Consider the following 20,051-nt stretch of genomic DNA (forward strand, 5'->3'; position numbering starts at 1 on the left):
ACACTCCACTGTGTCTCTCCTGCGTTTAACACTCCACTGTGTCTCTCCTGCGTCTAACACCTCACTGTGTCTCTGCTGAGTTTAACACCCCACTGTGTCTCTCCTGCGTTTAACACCTCACCGTGTCTCTGCTGCATTTAACACTTCGCTCCGTCTGCTATATTTAACACCCCACCGTGTCTACCATGATGAACACCTCACAGCCTCTGCGGCATTCAGGGTTACCTATTCGCTCAGTACACCTCAGTTATTCCTGATAGAGGAGTGTAAGTAAGTGTAATATTGTACAGGAACAGCAGTTCTGACCCAAGTGCACATCCCGCAATGATTGACAGCTCATATGGAGAGCTGGAGCTGAGAGAGAGACTTGAGAACCTAATGAAACCCATTCAACGCAGTTCATTAGAGGCAACAGGTGCGCCAACACATAAAGAAAAATGTCACTTTATTTCAGTTATGTGTGGAAGACAGCAGCAGAAATAGCAGCTTGCATGTCTTTGCCCAGGAAGAGACTTCTTCATTCATTTAGACGGTGACAGCGTCTTTAAAAATCGATCGCCTTCAGATCCACGCAGACGTGGGCTTTTCTCTCCAGCCGCCTGAGCAGAATGAGCCCATTAATGGCGTCTGTAATGGGGTCTTAGCTGACAATTCATTGATAATTCTAAGGTTTTGCTATCACTTCAAAGTTATTTCTCAGAAGCCTGATGGAAAGTTGAATTCAATGGACTCTAGTGAGCCAAAAAACTGCCCTCACACAGCTAACAGTTTCTGATTGTTTCAAATGTTAAAGAGAGAGGGTCTTTAAATAGAGGCTTCCTCCCAACAGCATGTAATATTGTACCATTACATTTGTAGGCCTAATATTAAAATTTTTCATTTTAAAAAGGATCTGGTTACACAGAATAATTTAGGTCATGCAAGAGATAAGTGATTAACTTAAAATCGCAAAATTTTCCATTGTAATTAAAATAATTTCATGTGAAATGCACAAAGTCAGAGCTATTACATCTGATATGATCTAGCTGCAGACAGTCCATCCGTGTTTAAAGCTGCTTGCTTGCTGTTCATGTAAAGCGATCAGAAATATGACAGAACAATTTTGAAATACAGGGCCGTTCTCTGCCTCTCCTGTTCCTCACACACGACATGCTGCTCCAGGTTCCATTACTCACTGAAGGAGCAGGCTTGAGAAACATATTGAGGCCTTCAGACATGCATCAGTCTGACTGGGCCATCACAGCAGAACAGCAGCAGCCTAAAACCTCCAATCAGCTTCCAGCTTTAGTGTGTGCTAAGCCTGATTGGAGGAGGTGGGGTCCGTGGCACAGGGAAGCTAAATCTGATTGGCTGCACGCTTCTGAAACAGAAATGAAAAAAGGTCCGTTCACATGTGGAATTACGTGTGTAGAGGGGGCAGCACAGTAACACTGGCTATAATAACTTTATCAGAAGTAATAAAAAGTAGAACCTTGGCTGTGAAAGACACCCATGTGGGAGGGTCAGACTCAGTAAAGATTATTATTATTGCATTAATTACCAATTTTACCAGTTTAGTGATTTTGAGTTTGATGTCTGATGTCTTAAATGTTTGATACCAGTTTGATTATTTTTGACTACACCTGGATTTCTAAATGCTAACATTTATAGAAATATATCCATGTCTTGGCATATTCCTATATAGATTTCATATCCTGATTTACATTCTCTCTTCAATCTTGTTCATGTGGTTGGCGGGCGTGGGTGCGATCAGTCCTGATATCACTATGTCACTAAAGTGTAGGGGTTCTTATTTGGGGTGTGAGTATTCTGCAGGATCTCATTACTGTTGTCAGAGGCTCACCACCCCACGTCCGTGCCCTCGTTTCCTGCCACCCTACGCCCTGACTCAGGCCATGAGGCAGAATTATGCGTCCTATTTAAAGCAAAAAACATCACGTCACCCCCAAAGTCACTGCAGGTCACCCTGAAAGTCAGAGCGAAAAACTGAAACCGGGTGAGTGTTGTTTAAAGGCAGTGAAGTCTTTCACATTTTTCTATGCGGTTTTTAACTGCGGCTCGTTAATGTGTGGCCTCATCGGAGGGAGAGGCGCGAGGCGTGACTGATTGTCGCTCTGTTTGAGGCAGATTTTTCAGCGGCCGTATTCACAGCGTTTGATATGCTGGCCAGGCGCAGGAACAGGCAATTTCAGCGGCGGTTTTTTATGAGGACATTATTGCCATCTCGCAGCGCGGTGTCGCTCACCAGCGACGCCGTTCTCTTCGATTTGCGAGCGGACGTTGATGGATGGTTTTGTTCTTGGGGTGTCAGGAGACAGCGCTGTCTGTTCTTTATGTGCTTGTAGATACAACAGAGCCTTTCCTGGCCAAAAAAGTTCCAAGATGGACGAACTGTGTTTCCATACATGGAGCTATCAGTCAAAACTCTATCTTCCTGTACCTTTACACACCTGCCCTGATAGCAGAGGACTGTCTCTCTCTCTCTCTCTCTCTCTCTCGCCCTCACACACACTCACACTCACACACACACACACACATACACACACACAGTAGAGATCAGTGTGTATAACTGCTGAATTACCAGTTGCGTCTGAATTGATCAGTCTGCAGGTATATGCAGTGTAAATCTACTGTAGGCATTATGGGTCTGCGTGTGGATCAAACAGAAAGGACTAAGCTCAGCTCCTCATCCATCTTCATCCAAAGGAGATGTTTTGTGCTTTGTTTGAATTTTCATGATTTCATTATAAAATGGCTTTTCTCTTGCCTTTCCCAGGAGACCCCTCCTCCCCACCCGACCCTGCCCCCCTCTCTAAACCCTCCGCTGAACTCCACTGAGGATCAGTAATGAAACAGACACACGTTCATCACTCCATAACGCAATATCCACCAAACAACACAATCTCATCCCCCAGACACTGGGAACATTTAAATGCAGGTTTCTGCCATCTCAGCTGAGAGACACGGAGAGAGAGGGAGGTGATGAGAAAGAGAGAGGGAGGGAGGGAAATGGAGAGAGAGGAGGAATTGGAGAGGGAGAGAGAGAAAGAGAGGGGGGGGAGAGGGAGGACATGAAAAGAAAGAGGAAAAGAGAGAAAGGGAGAAGGGGGAGATGAAGAGAAAGAGAGAGAGGCACAGAGAGTGCTTTGGGGATTTTACACAGAGGTTGTGACCCTGTGTGATCAGATTTGCTGCAGTGCCATGTGGTGTTATTGGATTTCAACATAGTTTGGAAGAAACAGCAAGATTATTTAATAAAAAACCTGCTTGCTACCGCCCAGGACCCCCTGACTCCCCCAGTACCCCCGTCCTCCTCACCCTTCCATCCCCCCCACCCCCCGATTGCCCCCATCGTTTAATGAAGTTTTATGCCTGCTTCACACACAGCCGGGGGAATGTGGGGATCACTGCAAGCACCTGGCTTCCTAAATGCATCTAAAGATGCTCTTCACTGCACAGCATTATTAAGCTGTATCACTACAAATTGTCGATAAAACACAGCCCCATGATGCTCTGCAGTAACCGCTGATCTCAAGCATTGAGGGGAAACTGTTCCTAAATTTTGGGGTGGGCAACCCCAAAATGGCCATTCATGTCTTCCACACCGAGGGGTGACTTTCACTGCATTTGTATAGGGTACCATGCTGTAAATCCTGGACCAACTACAGATCCCAAAATGGCCTGCACCCAGTGCACACACAATGCAACAGCACTGGCTCCCCTTAAAGAGGCTCAGTTTGGGAAATGTGCCAATATGCCTACAATACAGCAGTGATCCTCCTCTACATTAGCCTTAGCCTTAGCCACACTCACTGTGAAAGGTCAGCTGCTCTGGAGAAGGAAATGAGTTGGGGGTATTGATGTTAGGAGGATCCTGAACTGGAGTGGAACTGACCGCGATTTTGAACTGATTGGAAGTGGAGTTTCATCTGCTTTAAACAAAGTGGTCTAGAGAGGGAAATTAAGCTGAGGGTTCTTATATGAGGTTGAGTTAGAGTTGAATTAGTGAAGCTAACCCCAGCTGTGGACTTGGCTCTCCAGCATCTGCCCTGCGCAGGGGACTGGAGGCCTCTCTGCCCCACGCTCAGGACGAGGCTGAAGCCCCTGGAAAGCCCACTGTATCTGTATGTGAGTGGGTGTGGGTTTTAATGATGACCTTCTTTTAGTTACTGGTCATTTTCCGTCTGTCCAATGTCTGATTACACGCAAAGAGGGTTTCATGTGACTTAGTGTCCAGTCACAAAGAGGGTTTTATACCACTAAACCAAGAAGAGTCAGCTTAAAGCATCCACATCCACACTCACACACAGAGTGAGGAGGTTTCCATCACTAAATCACTGCCTCTCTGAGTAAATTGGAGGTGTCAGTAAAAATCATCACATTTTTAGCCCGCATGCTGCTCTGTTCACTCTCCATCACTGTGGGAAATCATTTCTTTTCTTTTTGTTTGAGTTAGAGTGCAGTCATGGTTCAGGCACCGGCAGAAATTCAGACTGCTTCAATCTAGTGATCTGAGCAGACAAAATCATTTACACTTGAATTCCGAATTCATCACAAATTCAAAAAACCACAAATTGCACATTGTGTGCATATTCTGAAGGATATTCTGAAGGAACAATATGGAGAAAGCATCCATGCAGAGGCTGCTAATTCAGGCAGTGATTTCAGACTTAGGTTATAATTTCTTAGGTTATAATTTCAGATTTCCATACAGTGTGAAAAAAGTCTGACACATGGGGTATCAGACCAGCAGACAGCTTGGACTCTAGGAGTAATGGAGGGGTGAGGGTCAGGGAGTTAGCCCTCCGCTATAAACACATCCACTCATTGGGAACACTGAGCTCCTTTAGTATAGGCTTCAACTAGATATTTCCTTTTTTATTTCAAGTCTGAAGTCAAATATGTATAGGGATGTGTCACATCTCATTTATTTTATCACAAGGTAATATGGAGAAGTTACTGTCTCTGTACTGTCAAATAAACAAAGGTCCTACTTGATTCAGTTAGATTTGTCAGGTCTCACCACAGCGCCCCCTGCTGTCCCTCTCCCTGCAGGCGAGCCGATGGTGGCCAAGGAGAACAACTGCCTGAACGCCGCCAAAGCCTGCAACCTGAATGACACCTGTAAGAAGTACCGCTCAGCCTACATCACGCCCTGCACCAGCCGCGTCTCCACCGCCGAGGTCTGCAACAAGCGCAAGTGCCACAAGGCCCTGCGGCAGTTCTTCGACAAGGTCCCACCCAAACATGCCTACGGCATGCTCTTCTGCTCCTGCCCGCCCTCCGACCAATCAGCATGCACCGAGCGCCGCCGCCAGACCATCGTCCCTGCCTGCTCCTACGAGGACAGGGAGAAGCCCCATTGCCTGTCCCTGCAGGCGGCCTGCAAGACCAACTACATCTGCAGGTGAGCCTTTCCCTGCACAAACGCACTTATACAGGCTTAAGGCCTTAAGGTTTCACTGGTGTCCTCACAACAAAGTCATATTCATTTTTAGTAGACTGCTGTCTGTATACCATCTACAACCATGTTTACATTATTTAACTCATTAATTTGCTCAACAAACATCTGGGACGCAAGATCCATTTACAGTATACAGGTCAATATTTACTAAAGAAACTGAGGTTAAGAGTCATGATCTAGAACACAATCACAGTTCCTGACCTGGGATTCAAACCTGCCACCTTCTGATGCCAGGCCCAGTTCTCATCCCACCATGCCACACTGACCCACCCTGTCCTACCTCTACCCCACCAGTAGAGGGTGCTGATTTGCAGTTCAGAGTAGGAGCAGCGATGAGACACTGCTATCCAGTAATTGGTCATGTTTGGCCACATAGATGGCACAAACACAGGTTCTCCTGTGTTTTGCACAGTCACACATCAGCAGGACGCAGTCTAGTGACTGACACATGAGTGCAGTGTCATTCCCCACTCTGCCTGTAGAGGGGGCATGTCAGATTACAGACGCTAACGGGCTCAGAGAGGTTATAAACATGGCAGGTCAAAACAAATGCCGATATAGATGTGTACCACAGAGATAGATGTGTCAGAGTGGAGCAGAGAAGTATCAATTAAATACATCAGTTTATAATACGTTTATTTAGAAACATCAGTCTGTGTTTGACTTTGGAAGGATGAAAGCAAACGAAGTTCTGTCCACTCTGAAGTTAGGGAAATGTTAGCAAGAAAGCAATGCCATCTGTGCTGTACCCAGCGTGCAACTGCGGTGTACCCAGGATGCATCTCCACATGTAGCGATGTATCCTTCAGCTGATGTATTCAGCTTAGCCTTGGCTACTGGAGGGTTGGTCTCTGTATGGAAATGTGACTCAACCTCACAGGTGGAAGCATTCCAAATTTATTTACCTGCTGCTCCATATCAGTCTTGTTTGCACACAATTGTTTCACAAGTGCAGCTGCCTCAGAGATTTGAGCTTAATTTCATGCTTTCAGTCTGGCTTCAGGCCAAGGCCTGTCAAGACAACAGCATATCCAAAAGCAGAGAAAGATTTAACCTCCTCCTCGGATCAGGGCAAACTTACAGATGCAGTTTTTATTAAGCTAAAATAAGAATTTGATCAAGTTAGTCATACAGTTCTGCTTGTAAAATCAAAAAGATTGATTTCTCTCAGACTTTATTCCATACCATATTTCTGCAACGAGAAGCTGTGTGCTGTGTAGGAGGTCATTAATCAAAGGCTTTGGCAGTTAAATGGGGTGTACCGCAGGGTTCAATCCTGGGACCACTATTTTTCTGTTTAATGATGTACCCACAGTATGCAGAGATTCAAATGTGCCACGAAGTGCTGATGACAGAGTATATACTTCCTATACGGATAAATCTCAGGTTGCTGCTTCTCTGCAGAGTACTTTTGGCAAACTGCAGAGGTGTTTTTGATGGTACCATATAAGTCAAAACTACACTGGGGCTCTGGAGTTGCAGCAGGTGGGGCCAGGCTCCACAGTGATCAGCTGGCTCACTGTTTCTGCAGTTGAGTCATGGGGGTCACTGCTCGTGTTGTGCGTTTCAGGTCTCGTCTGGCCGACTTCTTTGCCAACTGTCAGCCAGAATCCCGCTCTCTGTCTGGCTGCCTGAAGGAGAACTATGCCGACTGCCTGCTGTCCTACTCAGGCCTCATTGGTGAGTCACAGCTACACCTGCTGTTCCTAAACTCATCGTTCTGTCTCACAGACACGCTGCCTCTGCTGTTCCTAAACTCATCCCTGAGTCTGCTTCTGTTGTCTGTGGACTCAGCCTTAATGAGCACAATACTGTAACTAACGTAGCTGTCCGTAGATAACTGTGTTTGTGTATGTGTGTAATTACGTTTGCTCTCCCTGGATCAATGCGTTTGTGTATTTGTAACTACTTTAGCTGTTCCTGGGTCATTGTGTTTGTGTGTGTGTGTGTATAATTACGTCACCTGTTCCTGGATCACTGTGTTTGTGTATGTGTGCAATTAATTTTTCTCTCCCTAGATCAATATGTCTGTATATATGTAACTACCTCAGCTGTTCCTGGATCAGTGTGTTTGTGTTTGGGTGTGTGTGTGTGTGTGTGTAACTACCTCAGCTGTTCCTGGATCAGTGTGTTTGTGTGTCCTGCAGGGACAGTGATGACTCCTAACTACCTGCGTTCACCCTGGCTCAGTGTGTCTCCCTGGTGTGACTGCAGCAGCAGTGGAAACAGCAAAGAGGAGTGTGAGAGAGTCAGCCAGTTCTTCACCAACAACCGCTGTCTGCGTGAGTCACACACCCCTGCTACAATACACTCTCACTTATACCCTAACCCCTACACACCGATACACACTCACGTACACCCTAACCCCTACACACTAATATATACTCACTTACACCCTATCCCCTACACACTGATACACATGCACTTACACCCTAACCCCTAAACACTAAAACACACTCACTTACACCCTAACCTCTACACACTGATACACTCTCACTTACACCCTCACACTCTCACATGACACACAGTCACTTACATCTCATACACACCCCTCTCTCTCTTCTTTCTCTTTGGGGTGCGGGGGGGATAGACTCATTGTGCGAAAGCCCTAAAGCAGAATTCTACTGGCTTTAAGGGGCTTTGTGGTGTTAAATCCATGCATTTTTGACAGTTAGGGTATAAGGTTTCAGCTGTGTGCTCTGAACAGAGGGACACCCGACCAATGGGAAAGGGTTTTAGCTGCGCTAGATGGCGGGAAATAAGGATAATAACAGCTAACATTAACGCTGTGTCTTTCCCATCCGTTTACCCCAGTGAAAACTCACTTGCGCTGACTCCAGATCAGTCCAAGCACCCAGGATGAGAGTGCAGGTACTCCATCCAAGTTAAACTGACACGTAATACAGTGACCACTAATTTAACTGGTTCTGAGTGTCTGATCTCACAGTGACCGTGGGGCAGTGATTAGGATGGAATACGGCCTGTCGGCGTGATCTGGGCTCCCTTTCAGGGGTGTCTGTGTCCCCAGTAGCAGAACAGTGCTGTGCTCTGTCTGACACCTTTTCCTTCTCACCTGGAAGATGCCAGTTAGTTATCTAGGTTCCTCTTTTGTACAGTAAGTGGATCTGATTGGTTCTAAATAGTTTTGTTTGCTCATGGGCAACAATTTGCATCAGGCACTGTGAAAATAAGAATACGTGCACACTTTACAGCTGTGTCAGTGTAAGCAGCTGTATCCGATGCATTGCCACAGCCCTCCCTAAACTCAACAAACAGCTTTGAATCAGTCATTGCCTTGTTTTCGGGAGCGATTCTCCATGTTTACTGTGCTGGGACATTTTAAAAGAGGAATCAGAAGCTGTGTGCTCCGTTTGTTTCCTGCGTGGCTGCTCTCTGGCATGTGTGAGATAGCTAGCTTGTTCACTAATTCGTCTTGCTATGGAAGAGAATATGAATTATTCTTATCACTTCATTATTATTGCATCAGCTTTCAGACAGTGAAGCTTTTGACGGCTTTGGACAGTGAACAAAGATCGAGCTCCTCTCTTATCTGAGATATCAGACTGTCTGCATGTCCTGGCCTGCGTTTATAATTGCTTCAGTGAAGACTTATTCAATAATGGAACACCTGCTCACCAACATATAACTAAAGTCTAATGAAGGTTTGTTCTGTGTCTCTCAAAAACTGAAGAATGTTATCTGTGACAACAATCCCAGTGTTAATTCATTAGTGTGCGTATTGTTACAATTCTCCTTGTGACATTATTTTAGCAACAGTCCATGACGTTGCACATCCTAATAAGTGAAGTTAACGGGAGGAGTTTAAGCAACAGTGTAGAAGTCTGCCAGATCCATTACTACATTATTACATTAAACATTGCATTACTACATTAAACAACTTTTAAGCATGTCACATTTCTTTTGGAATTTTCCAAATAAAATCAGATGTTATTGTATTTGATGACCCACTCTCCAGTCTTTGCGCAGTCTCTGGCCATGCCAGACATAAAGAAAGATGTCCACCTCCACACTGCACACCCAGTTACAGGAATATAATCAAAGAGAGGTTGTCATGGCAAGAAAACATGCAGTCCATTGCATTGGTGAAGCAAGTAATTGAAATAATCGAATTGTTGGAATGTTAGGCAGGTCTTTTTTGCCTGAAGAGAGGTTGACACAAAGGGCCCAAGAATGGAAAAAGTTCATTCTGCAGCAATAAAGTGAGCAGTGCTTTTCTGTGTTAATATAGAAGATCTAATGGGCAGAGAGGTTGGTGTAATTACAGTCATTATAAACGAAAGAAAGGCCATCATCTCCACTCTTTAGGAGAAAAGAGCTAACTGCCCACAGAGGTCAGCTCACCTGAGCTCAAGGCAATCAGAGTCATTACTGCCCACAGAGGTCAGCTGACCTGAACGCCAGCCAATCGGAGCCATTGCTGCCTACTGGGGGGCAGCTCACCTGAACACTGGTCAGTTAAAGCTATCACTGCCCCCAGGAGAATTTTTCTCTCTTTGTTCGCTGTGAATTCACCTGCCACCCCCCCCAGGCCTGCCCCAGCACTGTGGCTCCGACAGGTACGGGTAGACGAGTTTGAGCGATTAGGCACACGCTGTGATCAGAACACTTAACCAAATGCTACACTCTCTCTTTTGTCCTGTACTATTTAGATAATTTTGTCCTGTCTATTTAGATAATACAGGTAAAAAGGAGGAAACTCTCCAAATTTAAACTGTGTTCCACCTGTGATTGGGGTCAGAGCCTGTCAGAGTTCTGGCCTTCTGAGACAGGAAGGCAGCCTAACCTGGAGCCATTAGCCGCGATCCATCTCTCAGACACTAAGCATAGAGGATGTAGGGAGCATATTAGAACTCTTAGGATTGAACCAATTCCTGTGTGTGGACATTGGCGACCTGACCCGAAAGTCTTTCTCACAGTTTGTCATGGTCCCATTCCTGCAGGGAGCTTCAGCACCCAGACCCAACTCCAGACATAAGGTTCAGCGTACCCTGCTGTATTTTCTTTGGGTGGCAGGAAAACCAATGTCATAATATGTGTGTGTGTGTGTGTCATAGTGCAGTATTTGCTGTGCTGGAATTTGCACATCAACAAGGTTAATCATATTTACAGGACTGCATTAGACTGCTGAACAGGTCTGTAAATATTTACACGGTCATAATGTTTGTGTAAGCAGCAGCTGGTTTCGCCCTCTGCAGCACACCGTACATCTCTCCCCCAAAGCCACAAATTTAACTCCTATTAGAGGCCTGTGGGTTCGAAAATCCACTTAGCCATCAATGACAACAGCGCAACCTCGACCGATCAGAGCTGAGTTTAGATTAAATCTGCAGGGAACCATCTGTGTGAGTGTGTGTTCGCGTGTGTGTGCGTTTGTTTGTATGTGTGTTTGTGTGTGTGTGTGCATGTGTGTGGATTTGTGAGTTTTTGTGTGCGTGTGTGTTTGTGTGTACGCTTTGGTGTGTGCATGCGTGTTTCAGGGAGATTAGTGAGCTGAAATCCTTGAATGGGGCGTGCCGTGTGGTGGAGCTGATTGACCTTCAGCGTTAATGGCAGAGGCCCCCTGTGTGCAGCAGCGTGCAGGAAGCCCCAGTCCTCTGCATTCAGACAGACGCTGCTCAGGGGCGGCTTGTAACGGCCTCCTTATCCCAGCCAATCACAGCAGCTCTTTCATTGAGCTGATTTAGGGTATACAGCACAACCCAAGCAAACACAGACCCTCATCTGTGAGATCCGTGCAGCAGCTACAAAGGGTTAAAGAGTTCACAAATTCACATGAAGCAATACACCCGGCAGGTGTTAAGTCTGTGTTTCTCTATGCTATACATTACATTACATTAGCAGATACAGTTCTTACATATTGTCCATATTGTACATATTGTCTTACATATTGCATTTTTCGTGCAGGAAATGCCATCCAGGCGTTTGGTAACGGCACAGATGTGGGGGTGTGGCAGCCAATGCCCCCACTCCTAAGCCCTGCCTCCACCACTGCCCCTTCCCCCAGGGCTCGGGACAGATCCTCAAATGCGCTGGACGGCTCCGCCAACACCAATCACCTCAATGCAGTGGACACCTCCGTGTACCACTTCTGCGGAAACCTGCAGGTAAGGGCCATTATCGTCATGGCGACCCGGGGCGGAATTCAGGTCCTCATGCTGTATTTATGTTTATGTATTCTGCTATTACGAATCATCTGTAACCTATAACATCTGTAGCCTGTTTAACAAAAAGGCTAGGCCTACATTGCATCAAATGAAGCCTATAGGCTACCAGGTAACATTTTATTTTCTCCTTTTTTTCATTGCGGCAAAGTCCTCTGCTGCCAACTTGAAATCAAACGTGTCCAATGTGTCTTTGCAGCTTGCAATGCACATAAGCTGCATCACTCTCTCCTCCTCCAGATGACTTTGCAGTGCCGTCTTAGTTCATTTCTGCAGAGAGAAGTCCCTCTCTGCTGGCATGCTCGACACAAGCAGAACAAAGGCAATTTAAGCCAGTGTAGCCCAGTCGGGGTACAGCTCGCTCATAAATAAGCACTTTGCAAGCTGTTGCAAAAGTTAAACCCCCATAACCATGGAGCACCATCATGCCACTACATAAATTGCTTAAAAATTGAATAGTAGCGGGCCTAGTAGCAAGTATCGTGAAATAACAGAGCGCACCCTTTTGGGGAAAAAAGTACTGTAGGCTGTTAATAGGCTGTTTCACTGTCAAAACACAAATGCCCTGTTTAGGGATAGCCTTTGTTATAGCTAAATTTAGTATAAGCATTATTACTGGACATTTTGACCGGCAAGTTTTTAATTTATCAGTTTTTTATACATTTTACCAGGCAAAAACCGGTAATTACTGGCTAACGGAAACCCTGAAGTGGGGGGGGGGATTTGGGGGGTGCCTTTGTGGGGCATGATGTTCTAACACCCCTCTGATGGAAAATGGGGAAAAACATCACCTTTTAAAATAAAACATCCTGATGATAAAATGGAAAAAATCACTGTAAGGCAGCACACAGTATGAGCAGGTCGAGGGGTCTCAGGTGGGTCTCTGTCACTCACTGGATCTCCATGGCGACAGTGAGCAGGAAGTCCCATAGAGAGAAGCTCTCACTGGCCCTCATGTTGTGATGGAGACCAAACACCACAGAGACCTTCGAGTGGAAATTCCATGGAAGCACAGAACTCTCTCACATTTTCTGAAGAAAAACAGCTTGACATTAAACACAGCTTTCAGAGGAGAGATAGCACACAATCACACTGTATCAAATACACATCCAGACTTTACCTGTGCTATTCATCACACTGGCTTAACTGCGAAAACGTGATTTATTACCAGGCAAAGCTTCCTTATGAAGAGAGACCTCCTGGCACACAATTAATCATACTTTTCTGGATTCTTACTGTACAGAAAGAAGTATTTAATTCCTGCTGCTGTGATTATTTTAAGCTATGAAGTGAGTGAGTCCCTTCCCTGAAGTCAGTGAATCTCTGCTTACAGTTAGTGAGTCCCTTCCCTGAAGTGAGTACTTGCTCTAAAGCTTATATGTGCATCTCTGTCTTCTCTGCAGGCTCAGAAGCTGAAGTCCAATGTGACCATGGATTCTGTGTTGTGTGTGGTGAGTGTGAGCATCTTCTCACATTAATGTCACAGGAAAAAGAACACATTGTTCATACCAGTCAACATTAGATACTCTGACAGATCCTGACTCATTTCTGAAAGCATGCTCCACTTGCCCTTGGACAGACACTGCAGCACCCGCAGGCACCTGTCCCTCAAACTGCCAAAACAGCAACTGTACGCTACGCTACGCAACGCTACAGTAGCTTTCCAAAAAAGCTACTGTAGCGTTCCCCAGATAAATCGCAGACTAGAAGTGATCCTTCAGAATCCTGGACAGCAGTGTTGTTGGATTATTTCGATACATCATTCTGATGGGAACTCTTGTTGGAAAGTTTCATGAAGGAGTAAATACAGGGCTGCACCAAAGAACTGTTCTCCTGGGCCAGAAATAAAACAATCAATTGTTAATAACTCCATGAACCCAGTTTGTGCCAATGGGTGGAGTGATCTCTCCTGAACTCCTCTAGTATTCAAAAACCTGGAAAGACACTGTTTATTTCATATGGAGTTTAGGGATTCCTCTTTGACTGGCACTACACTCATTTGCAATGTGATTAAATTTGTTTAGTTTGACAACAAACCGCATCAAAAATGTTTTCTGCTGTGATTAGTCACAGATTGCAGGGGTTACTTACTGTCAGAGTGGGCCCAGAGGGGACAGCGTTTGCTCAGGACGGCATTCTCTCCTCCAGTGATGAGGAGGAAATGTCTGGAGAGGAGAGTGCGCTATCTGGGGGATGAAGGGTTTTGTTTTTGTTTATTGTTTCCAATTCCTTCATCATTCAGGTCCTTTCAGGTGATGTGCTCCTCCCTCACTCTCAGCAGGCTCCTTGCATGTTCCGCCAGCAGCCAGACAGACAGACAGACAGAGAGTATAAGAGAGCGAGAGCTTGGTATTTTAACGTTGTGTTTTTTTACCTTACCGTCCTCGGCTCCTTATCGGGTGCCATTTAAAGTTCATTAAATGTCATCGTCCGTAATAAATGAGAGCCGCTCCAAACAGTGACATTTCGTATTCTGGAGAGGAGAGAATGGCATGCTAGGAGGCAGCTGACCCGACACCGCTTTACCAGCAGGAAATCATTTGATCATAGCAGGTGAGCCAGCTTCAGGCCCCATCGATTTTAAAACAAAAATACCACAGTGTGCAGCAGGAGCCGGCGTGTGAGGCCTTTTTAATAATAATAAAATGAAAACAGTTTCACAGCTCTGAATGTGGCATCTCGAGGGTACCAAAAAGAGAAAAACTATCAATCAACTGTTTTTCTCTTTGGCAGCCTATTATCGATCGCAGAAATGTGTATACTTTAAATGGGTGTAATTCACTCACCCAGTAGGCTTGCAGGGAGGGACAGACAAGTTTATGAGGGAGGGAGTACTGAGGCCTCATTCGACGCTGAATAGAGGGACAGCAGTATGTGCTCCCAGTGGTCCTCCAATCAGAGCATTCTGCTGTGGACAGCAAAGTCCCCACATTCACGACTGTCATAGTTTGTGAAGCTCCACCTCCCCATGAGTAGTTTGGACAGACTTTTCTTCCTTTACTTTAACCATTATCCATATTTTACAATAGCACAAATGGAATCATGCAGTGACCAAAAAAGTGTTAAAAACAAATCAAAACTATCTTGTATTTTAGATTTCTCAAAAAAGCTAAAATATTTTTGAAAGTTAAAACTTTTTTGGAAAGAAATTCATACATAGGCATCAACTTCACTTATATTTGTCTATGGAACAAATTTCAAGCATTTAAGCATAAGTCTTTAGATCAAAATGTTTTTGAATGCGTGTTTCCCATAATCTTAATCAGGTGTGTCCAAACTTTTGACTGGTACTGTATTTATATATTATTACCTTACAATAATTATTATTACATATTCTTATTTCCACATCTCATTCTTTTCCCTCACACTTTGGCCTTCCTGCCCACCCAGCATCTGGAACAGCAAACACAATGATTCTGAATGTATGAGTCAGTCTGACACACTGTCTGTCTCTGTATCTCTGTCTCTGTGTGGTAATAATGAGAACAGCGCTAATTATGAATAGTAATGAGTGCGCGAATGAGCTGATTGGCTGCTCGCTTTCGGCAGGACCCTCAGATGGACGACCCAAGCTCCCCCCACGCTGTGTCACGAAGCGCGTGCACCCCTCCCCTCGCCCTCAGCCTCAGCGCGCTGTTGCTCACGCTCCTGACCGCCGTCGCCGTGGAGACATTGTAGCCGCGGCGCCTTGGACTCGGACAGAAAGCGCACCTCTCTCCCCATCTCCTGTTGCGTTGTTATGTTTTTATTTCAGTCAGAACTCAAAAGGCAGGATTGGGCTGCGGGTCACTGGCTTTCACTGGAACTGATGTGTGACTGAGAGACACTGCAGGATTCAGAGCTATGCTGGGGTTATGGAGGGGACACACTGTGTTATGGAGGCGATCTTTTAGCATTATTACAGAGGGGATCTTTATGTATTGTGACACACTGTGTTATGGAAGGGATCGTTATATATTGTGACACATTGTGTGTTATGGAGGAGGTTGATGTGTATTGTGACACATTATGTGTTACGGAGGGGCTCTTTATGTATTGTGACACACTGTGTTATGAAAGGGATCATTATGTATTGTGACACATTGTGTGTTATGGAGGAGATCGTTATGTATTGTGACGCACTGTGTGTTATGAAAGGGAATAGTACCACTGCACTGGGTTGGGAGGAGGGATTCAGCTCTTTTGTGTTCAGTGTTAAATTTTGTCTGGTGCATGTGTGTTACAGCATCCACCTTTCCCAGTGTGATGAGTGATGAGGGTGGTGATGAGGAAGATGCTACACTTACCTACAAAACACACACAGTCATGAATGGTCATGGAACACATGTGTGATCACAGAACACGCATGATCACAGAACACACACTCACACAACACGCATGATCCCGGAAGACACACTCACAGAACACGCATGATCACGGAAAACACACTCATAGAACATGCATGATCACGGAAGACACACTCACAGAACATGCATGATCATGGAAAACACACAATTACAGAACACACACAATCATGGATTGAACATGTGGTCACAGGATACTTGTGATCTCATCTCTCTCCTCCAGCCCGGACCCCGCATATCAGTCAGGCGTAGTTTTAATGCAGTTTAAGTTTAACACACCCTCATCCTGTGGTGTGGCACAGCTCTCACCTGAAAAACATTCCAGACACTTTCAGAGATGAGAATCAGTTCATTACCACCAGACCCATATCAGATGCAGAGGGTTTAAATGGTGTTTTCTTCTCTGTCAGATCATTACACTGAATTATTCATCCAGAATCAAGACATATTTTAAAGTTGCAAAGTAAAGAGGAATGAAGGAAAGACGAGTTTGAATCTATAAGCGCGGCGCTGAAGACACACACTGCTATTCCTGAACCCGAGATCTGACTCAGTTACTCACGGACTCAAACAGCGGGACTGTTCATAACCTGCTCAGTGTTATATCATATTGTCTTCACTGTGTAAAAAGAGACCACGCTCTGTCCGCTGTGCTTCACCTGGGCTCTGCAATCACAGGACACCTGGGTCTGGTCAGTGTTTGCCGTCGCAGTCCGGTGCGGATCGAGTTTCATGCCTGTACAGAACGTAATGCGTTGCCTATGTTTTGTTTTTGTTTTTTTTGTTTTAATTCACAAAGGTGCTGACAATATCAAATGTGCATCACTGCAGCCCTGTTTCACACAGACACCTGAGGCAGTGAAGAATAAGGAGCAGCGTCTGCATAAGAGATCAGCCACCACCATTCCCCTACTCTGTGTCATTTTACACTGATCACTCCCTCCTTTTTACACTGATCACTCCCTCTCTGTTACACTGATTCTGATCACTCCCTCAGACCGATTCTGATCACTCCCTCTCTATTACACTGATTCTGATCACTCCCTCTCTGTTACACTGATTCTGATCACTCCCTCTCTATTACACTGATTCTGATCACTCCCTCTCTATTACACTGATTCTGATCACTCCCTCTCTATTACACTGATCACTCCCTCAGACCGATTCTGATTACTCCCTTTCTATTACACTGATTCTGATCACTCCCTCTCTATTACACTGATTCTGATCACTCCCTCTCTATTACACTGATTCTGATCACTCCCTCAGACCGATTCTGATCACTCCCTCCCTTTTACACTGATCACTCCTTCAGACTGATTCTGATCACTCCCTCTCTATTACACTGATTCTGATCACTCCCTCTCTATTACACTGATTCTGATCACTCCCTTGCTTCTTCACTGATCATTTGCCCATGACACACATGCTTGTAGCATGTCTGTGGAATCCTCTCATCTCACATATGTGACTGTTGGTGATGCTGTGCTTCAGTTCATGTAGTATTTCCACACAGGCAATTACAAGACAGACAGATGTAATGGAGATGGTTACAAGACACAGCAGAGAACACAGCTGGTCTGGGCTGGCTCATATTTTCTTGTCAAATATAAATCGAATGAGGCTCCCTTATAGCAGAGGATACTATTCATTCACTATTAAAACATGTTATGTATTGTTCTCTGGAGTCTAATGAAGGTGTTCGGTTCAAAGTCAGAAATGATTGCATCTGTCCAAAAGTTTACATAAAATATTGTACTATAAGTCCATCCCCGCTGTTGCAGAAATATGGTGTTGTTTTATGGTAAATATTCTAATTTCTTTCCTTTTTATATGAAGGTTTTTACTTCTTGTACTGTTCTATGCTGTGTAGCCAAGGTAACACAGGTTTATAAATATGAATATCGCATGATAATGAACGTGGAAAAATATGGGAAAAAAAAAAAAACATACTCCTATCAGTAGGAAGCTGAAGTGTGGAAGTATTCGTGGTGTCTGGCCATGGCGGGGTGATGAGACTTTGGATATTTGTAATCCTCCTCTTTACATGGCTTTGGGTGTAAAAATACAGGAAAAAACAAGCAAATGTTTATACTTTAAAATCCTTCAGCTATTCACCACATCACCTCTTAGCTTGTGAAAATGTATGATCTATTATACAAAAATAATTATTAAAAATGTCGACTTGACCAGAACCGCAGTATTTCATCTTTCTGTGCGAGAGTCCCTGTGGTTGCGATTGAGTAACGAGAGATTTAACTCACCTACTGCAAAGGGTTTCCTCATACAGAACTGGCACTCTGCCGAAAAACACCACCGGAAACATGTTCCTGAGCACCGCAGCACTAACGTGCCCGTGTTTGGCAGCTGAACACCACTCTAACGCTCAGTCAGGATGTCTCCCAGTGGTCTGATAATATCACACAGTGAGGAAGACTGCAGGGAGACTGGCAAACACCTTCCTAGCGTCGCTCCACACACAGGCAAGCTGTAACAGCTCAGTGCTGCCTTTTTTCAAGTAAAAAAAATCTCCCTCCTTTAAGAGCGAACACTCAGGCTTTCATGGTTTTAAAACAGCAGTTTGCCAGGATTACTTTGCTGTACTAATGAAAGGGAGGAAATAGAAAAGGTGCAGGATTTTACATTGATTTACAGATATTAGTAAAATACAATTTCCCCCACAAATAAAAGCTAAACTTCCCCTCAGCCCTCAGGCCTCTGTTTCTAATGGAGCGGTTTGCTCTGTCCAGGAATGTTTCTGAAATCTATCGTATCAAGCTCGATATCTGCTGTCACACGGACTATTTTAACCAACCCCATCCATCAAACGTAACCAATACCAGCTTCTCTGTGGAGTTGGAAGACGAAGCGCTTTAATGAGAGGGAAAGGAGGGAAGACAGTGGTGGCTGATTAAAGCGCAGTGGTTCTTTCAGAAAAAAAATGCCCATAACACAGCAGCTCTAAGTCTGTCAGTGAGACGCGCTAACATAGCTACTGTGAAACTCTGACCACTCGCACACCGACAGGAAGCAACCGCATCAGACGTCACCCAAGTGTCCCACTTTCCCATGATGCCTCTGGCTGAGGAAGCTCTGCAGAAGTGCTCTGTTACAGCAGCAGAAATCAGAGGCTGGGAGAAGCTTAGCTTTATCATCTTCCTCTTCATCCACAGCGTGTTTGCTACACTCAGTGACTGAGCTACATTCTGCAGGCCTTTCCATCTCTGACCCCATTGGGTGTTCATGCAGTGTAGGACTACAGCATGCTATGTAGGACACTTATCAAGTACGCTTGGTCAGTAGTATGTTCACACCTGATAGTTTGGATATTGTAGTATGCCTGAAAGTACATGTATGTCATTCTACATACATGTGCTTTCAACCAGTGCGTCTGTGCCTGATCTTCAGTAATACAAACGAACTGTAACTTAACTCAATTATTACATTATAAATCAAATAACCCTAAAATATACTTCGTAAAATATCTAATAGATGTAAAACATACCAACGATGCTCGTATTAAGATTGAGTGTGAGCGAATTAAGTAATGTTTGAATGAAGTAGATGAAGGTGATCGAGCTTTTGTTGAATTGTTACCAATGGCAACCATTGTAGCCCATTGCCACGGAAACAATTGTAGCCCATTGTCGCAGGGAAAAACTCTAACGTGGGTAACTTAATACAGAGAACAACACAGTCAGTATACTAGTCAGCTAGATAGTGAACCATTTTAATTGAACAAATAGCATATTTGTTATCTGTATTACACTAACATTGATCATTTGATGTAATGTAACATAACTTAACATGCCAGTTGTAGTATTAATTATGAAAGCAAAATACCATGCCCAGGAGATGTCATAATAGATGTTTCAGAAGTCATGTGGGAGTGATGTGATGTCACAATTGACCATGTTTCAGAAGTCTTGTGGGAGTGTCTGTGATGTCATAGTGGATCAGGTTTCAGAAGTGATGTGGGAATTAGGAGATGTCATAATGTATGCTGTTTCAGCAGAATTGTATTTTCTCAGGCTCTGTGCTTCTAAATTCTCTGGGTGTCTA

The 20,051-nt window shown here is 44.6% G+C and overlaps 1 protein-coding gene across 1 annotated transcript in view; it reads left to right on the top strand.

Annotated features, from left to right (window-relative positions):
• gfra1b (gdnf family receptor alpha 1b) overlaps positions 1-15,699 on the top strand; it is a 34,133-nt gene extending 18,434 nt beyond the window's left edge. Inside the window, exons 4-9 of the mRNA XM_036531725.1 lie at positions 5,056-5,407; positions 7,035-7,144; positions 7,612-7,746; positions 11,390-11,589; positions 13,050-13,097; positions 15,196-15,699. Coding sequence (XP_036387618.1) covers positions 5,056-5,407; positions 7,035-7,144; positions 7,612-7,746; positions 11,390-11,589; positions 13,050-13,097; positions 15,196-15,324 — 974 coding nt within the window. The 3' untranslated portion in view covers positions 15,325-15,699. The remainder of the gene's footprint in view (positions 1-5,055; positions 5,408-7,034; positions 7,145-7,611; positions 7,747-11,389; positions 11,590-13,049; positions 13,098-15,195) is intronic.
• Positions 15,700-20,051: the final 4,352 nt, after the last annotated feature.

Source organism: Megalops cyprinoides, chromosome 1 (assembly GCF_013368585.1).
Source record: "Megalops cyprinoides isolate fMegCyp1 chromosome 1, fMegCyp1.pri, whole genome shotgun sequence".
Lineage (NCBI taxonomy): Eukaryota > Metazoa > Chordata > Actinopteri > Elopiformes > Megalopidae > Megalops > Megalops cyprinoides.